At 33.2% G+C, this 17,514-nt stretch overlaps 2 protein-coding genes across 2 annotated transcripts; one reads left to right on the top strand and one right to left on the bottom strand.

Moving 5' to 3' along the window:
- The first annotated feature begins 268 nt into the window (after nt 1-268).
- Nucleotides 269-5,801, top strand: LOC140880823 (kinesin-like protein NACK1). Its single transcript, XM_073285628.1, has 15 exons — nt 269-460; nt 813-1,108; nt 1,204-1,293; nt 1,391-1,491; nt 1,885-2,001; nt 2,094-2,175; nt 2,267-2,334; nt 2,431-2,490; nt 2,582-2,706; nt 3,018-3,216; nt 3,346-3,456; nt 3,541-3,630; nt 3,745-4,716; nt 4,935-5,257; nt 5,351-5,801. The coding sequence occupies exons 2-15, from the start codon at nt 871-873 to the stop codon at nt 5,676-5,678; spliced, it is 2,904 nt and encodes a 967-aa protein (XP_073141729.1). The 5' UTR covers nt 269-460; nt 813-870; the 3' UTR covers nt 5,679-5,801.
- Nucleotides 5,802-6,136: 335 nt separating this feature from the next.
- Nucleotides 6,137-10,285, bottom strand: LOC140884059 (uncharacterized). The gene is made up of 5 exons (XM_073290724.1): nt 9,591-10,285; nt 8,886-9,041; nt 7,087-7,185; nt 6,844-6,999; nt 6,137-6,514 (listed from the first exon to the last, which is right to left on the bottom strand). The coding sequence occupies exons 1-5, from the start codon at nt 10,128-10,130 to the stop codon at nt 6,380-6,382; spliced, it is 1,086 nt and encodes a 361-aa protein (XP_073146825.1). The 5' UTR covers nt 10,131-10,285; the 3' UTR covers nt 6,137-6,379.
- Nucleotides 10,286-17,514: the final 7,229 nt, after the last annotated feature.

Genomic DNA, 17,514 nt, shown 5'->3' with positions numbered 1-17,514 from the left:
AATAAAAATGTAGTCCTATTCCCAAAAAATGAGGTTAAACGGCAATCAAATAAAAAGTTGGGGGGCATTTCTGACTATTGAGACAAACGTCTTTTTCTCGGGCCGAGAAATATAACGTTGTATCGTCGCCATATTCTCACGAATTCAATTAACGAGCCGCGAGCCAATAAAATAGCCGTTGCAAGTCCCAAATTTTTAAAAATCCAAAATCTTCGCTCAGACACAAATACAGGAGTTTTATTGCTCACCTCTTTCCTTTTTCGTATCTTATTACTCTGATTTTGATTCGCGTGAATCTGATTGAATATCTTCGCCCTATCAATTCTCAGGCATTCTATGGAATTCTTTGAAATTGATTTTTGTTAATTTCCTTGATTTGTGCGAAGCTGCTTCACTGAATCTTTGCCGCTCTTGATTTGAGTTAGATCTGATTGGAAATCTATCTGCGCTCAGTTCTCAGGTGGAATTCTTCACTTATCTTTCATTTTTTCTAGTTAATTCTATGTTTTTTTCTTCAGTTTGTTAGTTGTTACCATTAATAACATTTCTGTCTGGATTGTGAATTTTTCTGCTCACTGTTAACTGGATTTTTTTTTCTCTGCTTCATTTACGGTTTAATTTGTCCTGTGATGAGACTAGTTAATTTCTTTTCTTGAATTTTTGTTTTCTATTCTAACATCAGGCTTGTATGCAGATCGTGCTTGATCAATAGGTGTCACTGTAAAGAACAGTTCGATTTTGTTGCAAAAGTAGTCATATTCATCTACGTGATCGTTTATTCATTGATTTTAGCCTACTTTGAAAGTTTTCAGATCTTGCTTTAAGGGGTGGAACGAAGAATCCATCTTTCTTTTTTTATCTGGAAGGGATATGACGGTCAGAACGCCTAGCACGCCTGCCTCAAAAATAGACAGATCACCGGTAGCCACTCCAGGGGGGCAGAAATCAAGAGAAGACAAAATTTTGGTAACAGTAAGGTTAAGGCCCCTGAACAAGAGGGAACAATCCTCTAAAGATCAAATAGCCTGGGAATGCAGCGATGATAATTCCATTATGTACAAGCCTAGCCCACATGAACGTGGAGCTCAGCCAACCTCCTTCACATTTGGTGAGTGATATGTTAAGCATATGCATCGTTTCGATCTTGTTTTGGCAATACTTTGGATTAGGAAAGTCAGTCGGAAAATCTTGCTTTCGTTTCAGATAAAGTATTTGGACCTGACTGTTCAACCGAATCAGTATATGAGGATGGCGTGAAAACTGTTGCTTTATCTGCTCTCATGGGTATTAATGGTTAGTCAATTCAGTTGCTAAAAGCACTATGAATTAATACATGTATCATTTCGTTTCCTTCTTAAAATACTCTGATTTTTCACTTAATTTTGTGCAGCAACTATATTTGCATATGGGCAAACAAGCAGCGGGAAAACTTATACGATGAAAGGAATTAAGGAGAAAGCTGTTAATGATATATACATGCATATAGTGAATGTAAGCGTCATTAAAATTTTCTTCTCCTGCTGTGCATGTTCTTAATATTTTTCCTACCATCACATATATTAGATTTAGAAGACACAGGAGCGAGTGACAAGACTGACAAGCATAATAAACACTTTCTTAACAGAGTCTATGTTCATCAGAATAAAGTTAACTGAAACCTTCATTTATCGCAACACTAGATAAATGAATTCTAAATGTTTTCTCAAATTTTGACCGTTGCTCCAATTTCTTCTTTAGCTCTTCATATTGAGTCTTGATTGAAAAGCGGAAGATTTTCTTTGTTTGTTTTCATAGTTCACATCCATTTCTTAATTTAAAAAAAGCTACAAAATGTTTGTGGTTACAGTTATTATTCTAACCTCTTGAAATTTGGTTACTGAGCAGAATCCAGAGCGAAACTTCCGAGTAAAAATATCGGGCCTAGAAATCTATAATGAGAATGTTAGAGATCTACTGAATTCAGAATCTGGCCGTAATCTTAAACTCTTGGATGATCCAGAGGTGACAAACTCTTTAGTTGTATCAAACAAACTGTTATACTTAGTATTATATGCATTTTGCCTTCATCATCAATATTTATTACTTGTTTGCAGAGAGGAACCCTGGTCGAGAAATTAGTGGAAGAGACAGCAAATGATGATCAACACCTGAGACATTTAATAGGTGTTTGTGATGGTAAACATTTGAAACCTTTGGCACCAAGATAGTTATACCACTACACATTGCTGCGAAGAATAGCTTATTTTTTGCTCTTGCTTTTTTGTAGCTCAAAGACAAGTAGGTGAAACTGCCCTCAACGATAACAGCTCTCGATCACACCAGATTATAAGATTGGTCAGTTTGGTTTTCATATTCCTTAATGGAATACAAAAGAAATGTTTAGGATATGTATTTTTGTCACTAATTTGAGTTCCTTAATTTGCAACACAGACTATTGAAAGCACTCTTCGTGAAAGCTCTGATCACGTGAGATCTTATGTAGCAATCTTGGTAATATCATCTGTCTCACTTTCATGATATAAAATCTCTTGAAAGAGCAGATGTTAACTTTCTGATATTTTGGCTTGTCTCTGTTGTGCAGAACTTTGTTGATTTAGCTGGAAGTGAGAGGGCATCACAAACAAATGCAGAAGGTGCTAGACTTAGAGAGGGATGTCATATTAACCTTAGCCTGATGACCCTCACAACAGTAATTAGGAAGCTCAGGTCAGAAAAAGCTCTAAGTAGAGAGATCCAACAATCTACCTTTGCTTTGACACTTTCGTTTATTTTCTTTCCCTTTCATTTCTGGTTGGAGCTAGGAGCGTTCATGGTATGATTGGATTTTGCTGAAACTTTTATATACACAGGCTAAATACCATCTAATGTTCTATAAGGATTTGGAATTAAAGTTGATCTTGTGCTCCAATAACATTTTGTGTTAAGAGTATGAGAATTCTCTAGTAATACTGCAAGAACGTGAGTTTGTCAAGCCAAATATTGTATTGTTTTTTAACGTCAAAATTCTTGGCTTCCAGTGTTGGAAAAAGAAGTGGTCACATACCATACCGAGATTCAAAGCTAACACGCATACTGCAGCATTCACTGGGTGGAAATGCGCGTACTGCCATCATATGCACATTGAGTCCAGCTTCAAGTCATGTAGAACAATCGCGTAACACTCTTTTGTTTGCCACCCGAGCTAAGGAAGTGACAAATAACGCCCAAGTGAATATGGTACTTTCTTTACTGTGGAGCATTAGTAGTCCATAATATGTTTGTGTTATTTAGGCATGGCATTCTCCTTATCATTCAACGTCGTGGGGAAATTATTGTTCTTTAATCTTGTTTGGATGTTTTTGTCAGGTTGTTTCAGATAAACAGCTTGTCAAGCATTTGCAAAAAGAAGTAGCAAGACTGGAAGCAGAGCTACGCGCACCAGACCAATATAATGAGAAAGATTTAAAAATTATGCAGGTTCAATATCATTAATCGTTTTTTTTCTTTTTTAAAAAAAGAAGGGCCTTAAATTCTGATCGTATTTTATCATACTTGCTTTAGATGGAGAAGGAAATGGAGGAACTAAAGCGACAAAGAGATCTGGCACAGTGTCAGGTGGATGAGTTGAGTAGAAAACTGAACGAGGAACAGGTCTCTAATTTTGTCTTTCTTTTCTTTTCCTGCATCTTGTGATCATCAAAAACCATGTTACTGTATTTAGGCTTTCTCTACAGTCGAAAGCTCATATTTTTCTATGTAATTCAGGTACACAAACCTTCTGAATCACATAGTCCTATTGCAAGGAAGTGTCTCTCTTTTTCTGTAACTTCATTACCAAAACTTGATGGAAGGGAGTTTGGACAACACAAAAGAATAAGTAATACAGTGGGAATAAGCAATACAGTGGGAATGCGGACGATGAGGCAATCGTCAACAGCTCCTTTTACACTGATGCATGAAATTCGGAAACTCGAACAGCTTCAGGAGCAGTTAGGTGATGAGGCCAACCGAGCTCTTGAGGTACTACAGAAGGAGGTAGCATGTCATAGACATGGTAACCAAGATGCAGCAGAGACTATCGCTAAGCTGCAAGCAGAAATAAGAGAAATGCGTGCCATTCGGCCAGCTCCTAAAGAACTTGAAGTTAAAAGTGTTGTCACAGTTAACAGGAGTGTTAGTGCAAACCTAAAGGAAGAGATAACTCGACTCCACTCTCAAGGAAGCACCATAGCGGATCTTGAAGAGAAACTGGAAAATGTTCAGAAGTCCATAGACAAATTAGTTATGTCACTTCCAACCAATAATGACCAGCCGGCCAATGATGAAACTCCAAAATCAAAGAGTGTTTCTAAAAAGAAAAAATTGCTTCCTTTAGTTTCAAGCAACAGTCTCAACAGGCAAAATTTCATAAAATCTCCATGTTCACCTTTATCGGTTTCACGACAAGTATTGAATGGTGGTGAGGTAGAAAATCGGGCTCCAGAATTGGATGATACAGTGTCTAACGAAATTCAGCCAGTTTCTGAAAAAGATACTCCCACAAAGAGTGAAGGTGGAGATGTCTCCTCAAAAGAAAACACTCCATATCGACGTTCAAGTTCTGTCAACATGAGGAAAATGAAAAGGATGTTTCAAAATGCTGCAGAAGAGAATGTTAGAAGCATAAAAACTTATGTGACGGAACTTAAAGAGCGTGTTGCCAAGCTGCAATACCAAAAACAGCTTCTTGTATGCCAGGCAAGATAATTATTCTCTTTCAACTTCTTATTTCTGCATCAATAGATTATTCTAAAACCATGAGATTACACTGAAACCACGTGTGCAGGGAGCTAACAGGGAAACCTGTAGGTTTCTTTTCTTTGCATGCACTAGCATATAAGGAGAATCTCAGTATCTGTTACACATTTAGGTTCTACTATTTGACCTTCCTATGCTAACGTCCTATATGCCTTTAGGTGCTCGAGCTTGAAGCAAATGAAGCTGCTGGACACAATTTGGATGATGGTGAGATTCTTCCTGAGATACAGGAGTCACCTACGTCGTGGCATACAATTTTTACTGAGCAGAGGCAGCAGATTATCGAGTTGTGGGATGTTTGCCATGTGTCAATCATTCACAGGACACAATTTTATCTGCTATTCAGTGGGGATCATGCTGATCAGATATACATGGAAGTGGAGCTTAGACGTTTGACATGGCTGCAGCAACACCTAAACAAACTTGGAAGTGCAAGCCCCGCTCGTGTGGGAAACGAACCCATGATCTCTTTGTCATCCAGGTTCATTATTGTCTATCCTAATAAAGAGCTCTTATATTGATAATTATTAAGTTAAAAGGCCTCTGATTTCAAATTATCTAATTTGTGATTCAGCATCAGAGCGTTGAAGCGTGAAAGAGAGTTTCTTGCGAAACGGCTAATAGCACGTTTGACGATCGAGGAAAGAGATGTGTTGTACATGAAATGGGATGTACCGTTAGAAGGGAAACAACGAAAGACGCAGTTTATAAACAAGCTTTGGACCAATCCATACGATGCTAAGCATGTGCAAGAGAGTGCTGAGATTGTTGCAAAGCTTGTGGGGTTCCATGAAGGTGGAAATATGTCAAAAGAAATGTTTGAGTTGAATTTTGCGGTTCCATCTGATAAAAGGCACTGGTTTATGGACTGGAACCAGATATCAGACCTCCTTCACTTGTGAGGAACTTCAATCTTTCTGCCCATAAATCACAGTTAATGTTTTCTGTATACAATCGAGGAAGGCTCCCAGTTTTCTTACTTTCTCTTGGTGTGTAAATGATGGTATAATTTATTGTACCCGCCAGCCACCATTGAAATTGTATGTGACAGAATGGCTACCATAATTCAATTTATTTAAATTTTAAGATTCTTGATAGTCTCCTGTACACAACACACCAAACCTAAAACCGGCAACTACTTGTGGGCGGTCATAGCACCCCCCTGTACTTTTCACTTTTAGAGAGTATGAGGGCTGCTATAGGCAATGAGAATCGACCATTTTCTTCAAGCCCGATCCTGGAAATGCAGAAATGACCTGATTCACGGCACCACGTGCCAAAGTTGTCTCCGTTTTGAAATTGACAGTCTTTTGAAAGGGAAAACAAAATGTACAGAAAAGAAAGAGAGAGGGCAAGAACCAACAGTTTGAAAGTGCGTTTGCATTACCAATCTTGACTTGAGGAACTTTTCAAACAAATTTGATCAAAGAGAACATTTTCAAATGAACTTCCAAACAACAACAAAATGGTATTAAATTTAGGAACAAAGATTCAGAAATCCCCACAATCAAAGAAAAAAAAAGTCTATATTGCCGGTTCTTGAAATCTGTACAGAATAAACAAAGCAGCGGAAGAATTTATGAGAGCTGCCGAGCATGACGGCCTATATTTGAGAAACGGCTGCAGTTTTACAGATGGGGCAAGTTTTTTTCTGCATCAGCCACTGCTTAATGCAATCAATATGGAAGGAGTGTCCACAGTTCAGGTTCCCTGTCTCCTCATCCTTTTTGTATTCCTCCTAGTTTATATATTCATTTGCTATGTTAGAAAATCAGATAATATTTACATAAACCAGATTTATTATATTAAGATATAATTTTCATATATTTTAATAGTTAGTGAATGTCACACCTAAATAAAGAGGCCACGGAAAGAGGTGTTAAAAGTTTTAGCCCTATGAACGTAAATCTTTGTGTCTAACCACATAGTTTCTGTGTCGAATCATATTCTTTTTCACTATATATTTTTTTTTACTTTAAAAATGGGAAATTAAATAAACAAAAGCTGTTGAAAACAATGAAAACCAATGCCAATACAAAGCACCAGATACAGTGTCACAAGGCTAACCTGGCATATGCTGCAATTATTTTCCATTTCCGTGGGAAAATGTGAGGTAACGTTGTTCAACATTGCAAGCTTACTACTCCTCAGACAGTGAGTTATCTCATCTTCTCTGAGACCAGTGTTCACATAGCCAATCCTGTCACCAAGTTCCACTAATTCCTGTAGCGCCATGTGGAAGTTAAAATATATATTGGGAGCACATTCAAAATATTGTTAACTAACGGCCCAACAACTTTCCACACGAACCTCATATGACATGCTATCAACATCAAGCCTCATATCCCGGTGTAGATCGAGCACATCAGGACTCCCTTCTGTCAACAAACTACTTTGGAGCATTACAATCTGCGAGCAGGTTTAATGACAGAAATAAAAAGATTACCACACTGATACTTGTTCATAAATTCACAAAAAGAGTATTTTTTCAGCATCTTTTTCAGTTACTACTAGAAATGCTTGGCGGGTCAAGTTAGACCAGATTCAAGCCAGAATCACTGAGTTAATTAATGTGTGAAGCAGAACAGTAGAAGTGATTATGTCTTTAACCAGATTCGGTGTCTTGATGCTGGGTTGCAATTATAGAATTAAGTGAAACTGGATCCATTCATACCAATTCAGTTCTAGTTAGTTACCAGAGTTTGAGGTGGAAATCAATATATCCCCAGAACCAGAATAATTCCATTGGACTGGTCTGGATGCCCTCAAACCCACTTCGAAAACTAGTTGGAACCATTATTTAACAGGTCCACAATCAAGTTGGTAACATGCTGGATTACAAGTAATCAACAGCTTTGTGCATAAAAACAATGAAAATATGAGATGTATAAAATATGGATATTTTAAAGATGAGCAGCAGTGTTGGTTTGATTTATAAATCATGTCTAATTTTAATTTTAACTAAGTTTCAACTCCACTGAATCGCATGGATACCACATTTTTCAGCCAAGAAACACAAATAACTCTATTTAGCTATTAAAAAGAGAAGTAAGATTGAGGCATGAGATACCTCCGTGTCAATTTACATATCTATGTCTTGGCTATTTTCTTGTTCTTTCTATCCAATTTACATACCAACAATCTATACCATTAGGTTGTGGGGGTTGTACTGCTTATCCGTTGAGCTAACAAAATTGTTTTGGTTTAAACTAGATAATTGTTCGTCTCAAAATATTCTACCTGATCACATATACCTCGATTAATGAGTGTAATATATCTTTATTTTCATTGATATGATTGAAAGGTACCAAACCAACAATCGCCAATCAAGTTTGTCAACTCAGGCCTGTTAGTTCGACCCTGTAGTAGGGCATTACCCTCACTGTAGATCCAACGGTTCACGAGGAGTCACGTACATTTTATTAAGTGGTCTCACATGAGGGGCCATGTAAAAAAATATATGTGACCTACTGTGGATTCAATACCATCATTGTAGGTTGAACAAATCCACTCAAGCCTTGCCTAACACTCTCTTCCCACATGTGGGACCACATAAGAAATTGCGTTTCCCATTGTGGATCAATACCATCATTGTGGGTTCTCAAGCCTTGCCTAACACTCTCTTCAGCTGTATGGTCAATTTTTTGTAGGCAACAGATTGATCAAACATTCTGTTCAGGCTTAAGGATTTGATGCAAGACTGTGTCACTACATTTGTTAGGCATTTCAGCTGCTATATTCATTGTATTGTGAAAAAACAGTTATTTTGATATATTGACTCTTGCCTTTGATTTTTGGCAACTAAATGATGTATTAGTAAGATCTCAAGTCTTTTTTTGGCAGGTGATCTCAAGGCTTTTCATTATAGCAGAATGATGCAAAGGCATGGATCCAGCATCACAAATCCATCTATTTATCCACCCAAAAGCATCCTTTATTTAATTAAACTTAAAGATTTCAACACGCATGGGAGTATATGTTTTTGAAACACTTAGAAAAGATGGTTTACTGATCAACATTTGGGCCTGTCAAAGCAACTTCAATCATAACATCCTCAATGTCACAGATTAGGATGATGCACAAATCAGAAAAACTCAAATTAGACAAACCTCAGCAAGTCCATCTCGGAAACCATTTCTGAGATGACGGTTATGCCTAGATCCAGAAACATCGGCACGGAAGCGTGGAACTTCTATGGCCACATCGGGTTCAAAGAAAGGGATATCTTCTGAGGCAACCATTCTCCTCATGGTAAATGATGACCGCTGATAATTCACAAAAAATTGAATAAATATCAGTATAAATTCAACTCTAAAGTAACAATGTGTAGTTCTAATTTAACATCCAAAAGTTATTATCCAATCTTCAAGTGTAAACACGCAACCTTAGAAAATGTTAAGGATGCCACTCGAGCAGAATTAGCTAAAGAATACAAGAACGTATATCAATCACATGATGTCTCCCGAAATTACCATTTTCAGATGCTGAATGCTTGACCTGTGACTGTGAGACTATTAGTCTATTACTAGTAAGTCCCTATGATATTAGAACTGCAAGCAGCACCCTAATTTCAATAATAGTACTCAAACAGAGATCAAAAAATGCATCTTGTGAACAAATGCACATAGTTAAGTAGTACCACACAAGGAACAGTGAGGAAATCACAAAACATAGACAGAGGCGCCAGAAAAACACCCAAAGAATTCACCTTTAGCTGATATTTAGCAGACAACATTCCCCAGAATATAGAAATATATGGAACCAGAAAAAATAAATGCCAAGAAAACTTAGAGCTTCAGAAAAAACACAAGTACCTCCCTCTGACCAAGAATAATCTTGTCAACCCCATCGATTTTGCCTCTCGTAGACCCAGGAGGCCGTCTCGAAACAACACAATCAACAGAAGCAGCATCGGTGGTTAACCCAATTCCGGGACCGCACCAAACATCAGGCGCACTCACACAACTTGAAGAGAGTGCCAAAGAAAGCGAGGATTGGGACATAGGGCCAGCATTATTGTTGCTAATGTTCGCAACAGCAGAAGAGTTGTTACAGAATAGCTTGCTGCCGCCGCTACTTTTCTTGTTCTTGAGCACTTTCCTTTTCACTTTCTTGGCTTCCCAGTTGGCCGAAGTTCTAATGGCTGCAGGAACCGAGACCTGTGAGGAGGCAGTGCATCCTAGTCCTCTGAATGTGGATGAAGTGAAGTTGTTCTTCTTCTTGGAGGTGGAGGCGTCAACTGTGGAGTCGTTGGAGAAAAGAATCGAGGAGATTGTGGGTTTGTAGCGAAGGGGATTTAGATCTGTCTCTGGGTTTAGGTTTCTTGGCCTCCTGTAGTTGGCGTAATCGGCCATGGCCGAGTTTTCTGCAAACCCAAGCTGGCAAGAGGTGAATATGGAAGTTGAAGAGGAAGAGGGGAGAGTGGCGATGTAATTCCAAGAATATTATATTACTTTGGAAAAAGAGAAATATTCTGTGGTTTAAAAAAGAATAAAACAAAGAAAGAAAAATGCTCTGTTGTGGTTGTCCATGAATAATGAGTGAATGAGAGAGATAGAAGTGTGCTTTCAAATTTCAATTTTTCACCAAATCTCGTATAAAACCATCTCAGGAATTAATTTCACGGGACAAATTTTTTATTACAAACTAGCTTGGAAGCACACGTTTTGCGTGTTAAAAAAAAAAACCGAATCAAAATTTTAGTTACCTTTGAAATAACTTAGTTATATAATATCTTTGTAAGTTTTGCAAAATTAATTTGGGTTTTTCATTGAAAATAGGAGAAGTTAAGCAGCGGATTTTAGCACCTGTTGACAGTTTTTTTTTTAAAGAAGGAGAATTTATTTAAAAAATAATTTAAGAGGGATATGGAAGTTGAGAGGAGAGTGGGATTGTAAGATGTTAAGGTGGGATAAAATTATAATTTTTATATCATACCAACGTATCATTTGATTTTTGAATATTTCTCACTCTTAATAAAATAGAATAGAATAAAATAGATATGAATATGATTAATTCGTCTTAGAAAAAAATATGTGAAACCGTTTAACAAAAAATGTAATCTTAATTTTTATATCTATCTTATTCAAATATTTTGGAGAAATATAAATACTCTGATGTAGTTGTTTCACATGTTAATTTTATCAAACAAATTTTTGAATTGATCGAACTAATGAAAAAAATATTATTTTATGTGAAAAATATTATTTTTTATTATAAATATAAATCGGATCAACCTATCTGACAGTATGTGGCTCACTCTCGAAGAAATTACTTTCAAATTTTATTACATATAAAATTATGTAAACTTGATGAAATTAAGAAGAAGGAATTGGATTGCTCATTATCTGGGCATCCGCTTTACCTCCGACCCAGTGGTAACGACCATCGGCTGGACATTATCGCTAGGACGTTCTTATGCCCTAGAGATTAAAGCTTCGTCAGCAGACATTGAGATAATATCTTTTTTTCATGTTCGGAGATCTGTCAATTATGTGGCTCACTTCCTAACGAATTTTGCTTGTTCTTCCTCTACATCTTTTAGTTGGGTGCCGAGAATTTTTTTAGTTTACTTGTTAATCTTGTAATGACTCATATCCTTCGTTAATAAAGTTAAAAGATTTATGTTCAAAAAAAAAATGTATTGTTGTGGTGGTGTGGAAGCGAATAATTTATAGCTGGTATATCATGATTGCTTAGATGGAAATCGAATTCCGTCTTATTTGAAGAATATAGTAGATAATGTTTTTAAGCTTTGATAGGAACTCACCAATAAGATTGAATTTTCAAATGGAAGACATACCAATAAAAGTATATTATTGTCGCACCCAATTCTTTACACTAAAGTCTTTGCTTAATTTATGGGAGTGGTACCTTTTTTTAAAGACTATGGTATTAATTATACGTTACGTATTGTTTAATTTCGAGTATTTTTATATATATATTTTTTCAAAAACTATATTGGAAACGTCGATATTTGGTTTTATCGCTATTAAATGTTTTTTTTGTGTGTTGGCATAAAAAGCATATGTCGGTATAATGATTATGGTGTGTTAGTGTTCTAAAGACTGAAGTATATCATGTCACTTTCATTATAATACTGTTTGGTAGGTATGATGAGATAAATAATACATAGATAAGTAATATAATATAATAAAAAATGATAGTGAATATAATATTTGATTTGATTGATGAATTATAGTTTATTTTATTTGATTGATTAAATTTTATATAAAAATGATAAATTACCATTTTGTCTTTTTAACAATAAATAAAATATGAATAATATTATTTATAAGAAGTAATATAGTAATTTAAATTAAATGATTTGATTGATGTAAGATAAATAATTAATGATTTGATTGATGTAAAATAAGTAATTAATAGATGGATAAATAATACGACGAGAAGAACGCTAGATTGTATAAAATGAGTTATACACATATTAATAATATAGGCTACCAAACGGAACCTAATTATAATATAATTTTTATACTAGCGACCTATCAACGATTGATGAGAGATCATGAAGATGGATGAGAGATCATGAAGATGCGGGGATATTATTTTTGACGTAAATCTAATGATCATCATTAGTTCAAATATGTAAAATTCATGCATTGTCTTATATGAATTTTTTTTAGCAGTGATATTTATACTCTGAAATTGTGTTGAACAAAACCATTATGAATATCATATATTTACCAAAACATGTGCTGATTATATTAATTAAAGATGGAAACATGGTTTAAATGAGATGACTAATAATTTTATTTATTGTCGTGGATAATACCGTGGATAGAAAACATTCCCGAAAATTATTTTAGTCCAAACTTTTCACCATTATCCATACATATTGTATTATAATCTAATAGATTATATTCTAAGATATCCTTCACATTAATAAAATAAATCAAAACGCATTTTTATTATACATAAAAACTCTTATAAAACTATATGTCTATATCATAATTTGTCGTGGGTCTGTATCATAGAAGAGTCGTTAGTTTTTATAATATTTGAACACATGTTTCGATAACCAGTGTCTTGTTCGACAAATGACGTACAGTGATTAGTTTTTTTTCATTTGGGAGTAATTTAGTTTAGTTTATTGGGTTGCTTAAATAATTAATTGCTCTCACAAAATTAAAGTAATATCCTTCAATGGAAAACACCATCATTAAGTACACTGCAAAAATTCACCTTTTAAATATATTTCTCACACGACGCGATAAGAATTTAATTTTATATATGTGCCATATAATACATTTGTTCCCTTTTTTATTGACTACTATGATAAGAGTATCTTAAATCATGAGTTTGATTTTAATTTTTTTAGTAATGAAACGATATATTTTCACGTCAACTATTTCAAAATTATTCATACTTTTTTTCCCATAAATATATATAAGTAGAAACTCTGTAGAAGTATATGTTAAATAAGGACATTTTTTACAAACCATATACCAAAAATTACAATAGATCTTATGTTCGGAACTTAGTTAGTATTTGAAAGAGCTTTTAAAAAATATTTTTCAGTTTTTTCTTAACAAAATTTTCATTATCTTAAGAAGCCTTAAAAACAAAGATGTGCTATTATTCTAAGGCCACTATAAATAATTATTTAAAATTTGTATCTCCAATCTCCATAGTGCATGGTAGGTACCCACTATGACCGTACATAATCCAATTCAAACAATGCAAAATATTCACCCAAAGAAAAATAAGCAATTGTATTGTCTTTTTTTAAAATAAAAAAAAAACTATATATTATAATACTAATAATGTAAAGTAAAGACAAGAGCCAATGTTCGTTCCTTATTATATAGTCTGTCCGTGTCCATCCATCATTTTCTAATGTGGTGTACAAGGGTGAGTATGAGGTTAGAAAATTAGAGGGGACAGCTGACAATCAACAAAAATCTGCGTGGTCCCTAACCCCAATACCCAACGTGACCAAACCATTTTTGTAATGAATCGGTCAAGTTATTGAGGTGAGATCGTGACTCGATTGTTATGTGCTAACCGAAAACTCGAATTATATAAGAAATATTTGAATTCGGTACGTATAATAAATCATGTGATGACCTATATATACCGGATCAAAATGAGAGATTATATCGCGGTCTTCTGAAAACATGCATGATCTACGTCTTTTTAACAGATCAAAACATGCACGCGTAGTCTCCTTTGGATTTTTGAGATGCACATGTTTAATTTTCTTCTTTTTATAATGTCGGGTGTGCAATATTAATTGTTCATGTTGGGTATAGCGATCGAACCATGACGTTTGGGCTGGTGTGCAATTTAAAATATTTGAGTTGCATCATTACCACCAACTATAGTTTTTGGTAAAACAATAAACGTTGATCGGTCCTAAAAATAGATTAACTTTTGCATTCACTCATTGATGACATGAAACCGTTCTATTATAAATAACAACATTTGAGGTTCATAAGCACACGTAGCATGAAAACAATACCACACCATATGCAAAGGATTGAAGTGTTTAGGAACATGACTTTTTAGAAAAAACTCTTACGAGATATTCAAATTTTTTTTAAAGTTTGATCGAGTTATTCGAGGTTGTTGCTGGAATGATATTTCTTTTTCTGCTTTAAATCTACTTTCTATTTTTTTTGTTTCGACTATAAGCTTCAAATCTTTTTCCCCAAACCAGATTTTTTCATCCTAATCAGATTTAATTACATGCAATCATGATGCCAAAAAAGGAAGACAAAGGGAAAGTAAGTAAGAAAATACTAATGCCAATTTTAAGACGAAGGGTGATGCCAATTCAAGGGCAACGCTAAAACACCCACTACTTGGTTGGATGGCCGGCCATGAAGAATGGAGTCCAAGATCCGTCAAAACACTACAAACTAATAAATTCATTAGAACTTCTGATAAATTTATGTTTCAAAACAAAAAAAATCTATGAACTTAACCATGTTATGAGTAATTTGTGAGATGTATATCCGATCCGACTCATGAAAAAAATTGTTTTTTTTTATGTAAAATATGTAGTTATGGATTATATATGTTGATTCCTCTCACGAATATAGATTCTTGAGTTCGTCGTCTCACACAAAAACCTATTCAAAAAATAACAATAATAAGGTTGTGCTCGGATTAAGGTATGTATCCGAAGCCATTGATTAAATCCATATGTTCACTTAGACGATGAAATTCTAATATCCACTCATTCGTTAATTCATGTATGATAATTATGATATGTTATAAATTAAATGCACCCAATGTTATTTTAAGTTCATCATTCAAATCATTATGATAATCAAATCATTCTATCATAGCGCACAAATCGAAAAAATGTATAAAAATAATCGTGGTTTAACTAAGATTTTGATTTTTTTTTTTATCAAGAGAAATTAAGTTAGTTTATTAAAATTTAAAAAAAAAATCAATGAAGGTCGTGCGTTGAGGGTGGATAATTTTTTTTTTTTTTTTTGCCTTCTTTTTTATGAAAATCATATAGCAAACTATCAAAATCCTTTTCGAGGAAAAAAAATATCGAAAAAGTCAACTAAGATTGATCATAGGTTTATCAAAGCCATTATGAGGCCCACACCCTCAAGCCCAAGTACCATCCCGGCCCAAATCTCCATCAGATGTTTAAAACTCAATTCTTCAAGCACTCTCGCTACTGTTCTACGTTAACCTTAAATTCATCACTAGAAAAAGATAATAACTGAAACACGGTTAATGAGAACCTATCATCTGAGTAATATCCTTAAGGTAGGTTGAACTAAACCCTGAAACACATGTTTTCTTGATATTTTTATATTATTTAAGCTCATAATATATTATGTACAAATTCATATCCTATTGTTTCGTGATAGTTCTCTACAATTATTTGTTTTGAGTTGATATTGCATATGACCTTATCTAGTAGGGTTAAACTAGACACCTAGGGTCTATGATCCAGTTTGGGGAGTTAAGACAAATATTTATGATCCAGTCTGGGGATTCAAGCCAGACATTATGATATAGTGTTTGACTAAACTTATTAAAAACAGTTTACTAAACTTATTAAAAACAATTTATAAACTCTAAGAGCTTATAAGTTGTTATGAATATTTTAAAAATAAACTGTTAAAGTGTTTGGATTACTTATTTTAAAAGAATTAAAGATGTTGATGTATGTAACATTATAAAATCTTTTTATTTTCAAAATTAAAAAAAAACATAATACTATGAATGTTATTTAAAAATAGTTTTAAAATGTTATCATAAATATTAAACTTGTATTAAAAAAAAATGAAAAATATTTCATATTTTAATTTATAAAAGTTGATATTCTTTGAAAATTTTATTTTTAAAAATTATTTAATACTCAATAAGTGGAGGATATGACGTGAATTTATGAAAATATAAAAGGTCATTTTGGAATAGTAAAATTTTTTAAATAAGATCTTTTTAAATTGGTTTGTTGAATTTATTTCGTTTTGGAGTTGTAGAACATTAGTTTTTATTTATTCTATTAAATAAATCTCCTTTATTTTAAGCTTAATGTTCTTTTAGATAAATTTATCTATGTAAATTATGAGGACATTACCCATGTCCATTCTATACAACTCGAGATGTGACAGCCATGATTTGAAAAACGGGCTCATATATAAACAATTTGATGATCTGATAACTTTTATATAATATTATTATGTATTGTATTTATTTTGTTTTTATTTATTGGAATAGTTTTCAAGTTTCTAACTCTCCCATCAAACTTTGTTCTAACGTTATATTGTGTTCTTAATTTTTATTATGTACATCGTAAATTAATTCCTACAAAAAAAATGTTTACAGAATATTTTACCTTGAAGATAAAATGATGAAATATATAAATCGTGAATAAACATGGAAATCACAAGCGAGTGATAAGTAAAAATAAAATTGAAAATCTGAGATTTTTTGAAAATAGGAATTTTGATAAGTAAATGATTATATCTATATTTTAATAAAATACAAAAAATAACTTTATTGAATATTTGCAAAAGATAGAGTTTGACGGTTTATCGTGAATTATAAATAAATGTCAATAGTAATTTTGGTTTAGAATTTTTTTCTTTCATCTATGTGTGTTTAGAAAAATTTCCATTTATTTAGCAAAATTTAATTGGAAGAACTAGAACTAGAATTAGCATGATAATTATAATATGATATTTCAGAAACATTATTAAAAACAAAATCAGCTCGGGATTGCACACACCCTAATTGAAATTTTTGGTTAGTTAAGTGAAAATAAAATTGAGTTGTGTTTGAGTAGAAGAATTTCAAATATTTTTTTTTTGTTTTGATAAATAAAATCGTAAAATTCAAATCGACTTCTTTAATGTATTTCATGCTAATTAAAATGAATTTCTAGTTAATATATTATATAATTAATGTATAAATAAACAAAATATGAATTCAAGATTTTATGTATGGTTACATTGTCGACAATTAACAATTATGTTTTATATTATATTATATTATATATAATCTATACTATTATATAAAAGATGGATTTATTATCTATTAATCTATATATATATAATAACTGAGTTTTTGCCATTTTTGGCAAAATCCCGCCAAAATCATATTATCAAAAACGGAAATAGTATTATGTTAATTAATTATATATAATTAAGTGAAAAATAAATTTTTAAATAATGCATAGATGATATATACACGTATATATAAATATAGATTGATATATAGATAAAATAATGTTGCTAAATT

This window comes from Henckelia pumila, chromosome 2, assembly GCF_033568475.1.
Source record: "Henckelia pumila isolate YLH828 chromosome 2, ASM3356847v2, whole genome shotgun sequence".
NCBI classification, from domain to species: Eukaryota; Viridiplantae; Streptophyta; class Magnoliopsida; order Lamiales; family Gesneriaceae; genus Henckelia; species Henckelia pumila.
This window is presented reverse-complemented; position numbering and strand designations above follow the sequence as displayed.

Excerpts from the sequence above, each read along its gene's own strand:
- LOC140880823 (XM_073285628.1), top strand. The coding sequence starts at position 871 with ATGACGGTCAGAACGCCTAGCACGCCTGCCTCAAAAATAGACAGATCA. Across the intron at positions 3,631-3,744 it reads GAAAACTGAACGAGGAACAG|GTACACAAACCTTCTGAATC; the intron begins GTCTCTAATTTT and ends TATGTAATTCAG. Across the intron at positions 5,258-5,350 it reads ATGATCTCTTTGTCATCCAG|CATCAGAGCGTTGAAGCGTG; the intron begins GTTCATTATTGT and ends TTTGTGATTCAG.
- LOC140884059 (XM_073290724.1), bottom strand. The coding sequence starts at position 10,130 with ATGGCCGATTACGCCAACTACAGGAGGCCAAGAAACCTAAACCCAGAG. Across the intron at positions 7,186-8,885 it reads TCCGAGATGGACTTGCTGAG|ATTGTAATGCTCCAAAGTAG; the intron begins GTTTGTCTAATT and ends ACCTGCTCGCAG. Across the intron at positions 7,000-7,086 it reads TTGATAGCATGTCATATGAG|GAATTAGTGGAACTTGGTGA; the intron begins GTTCGTGTGGAA and ends ATGGCGCTACAG.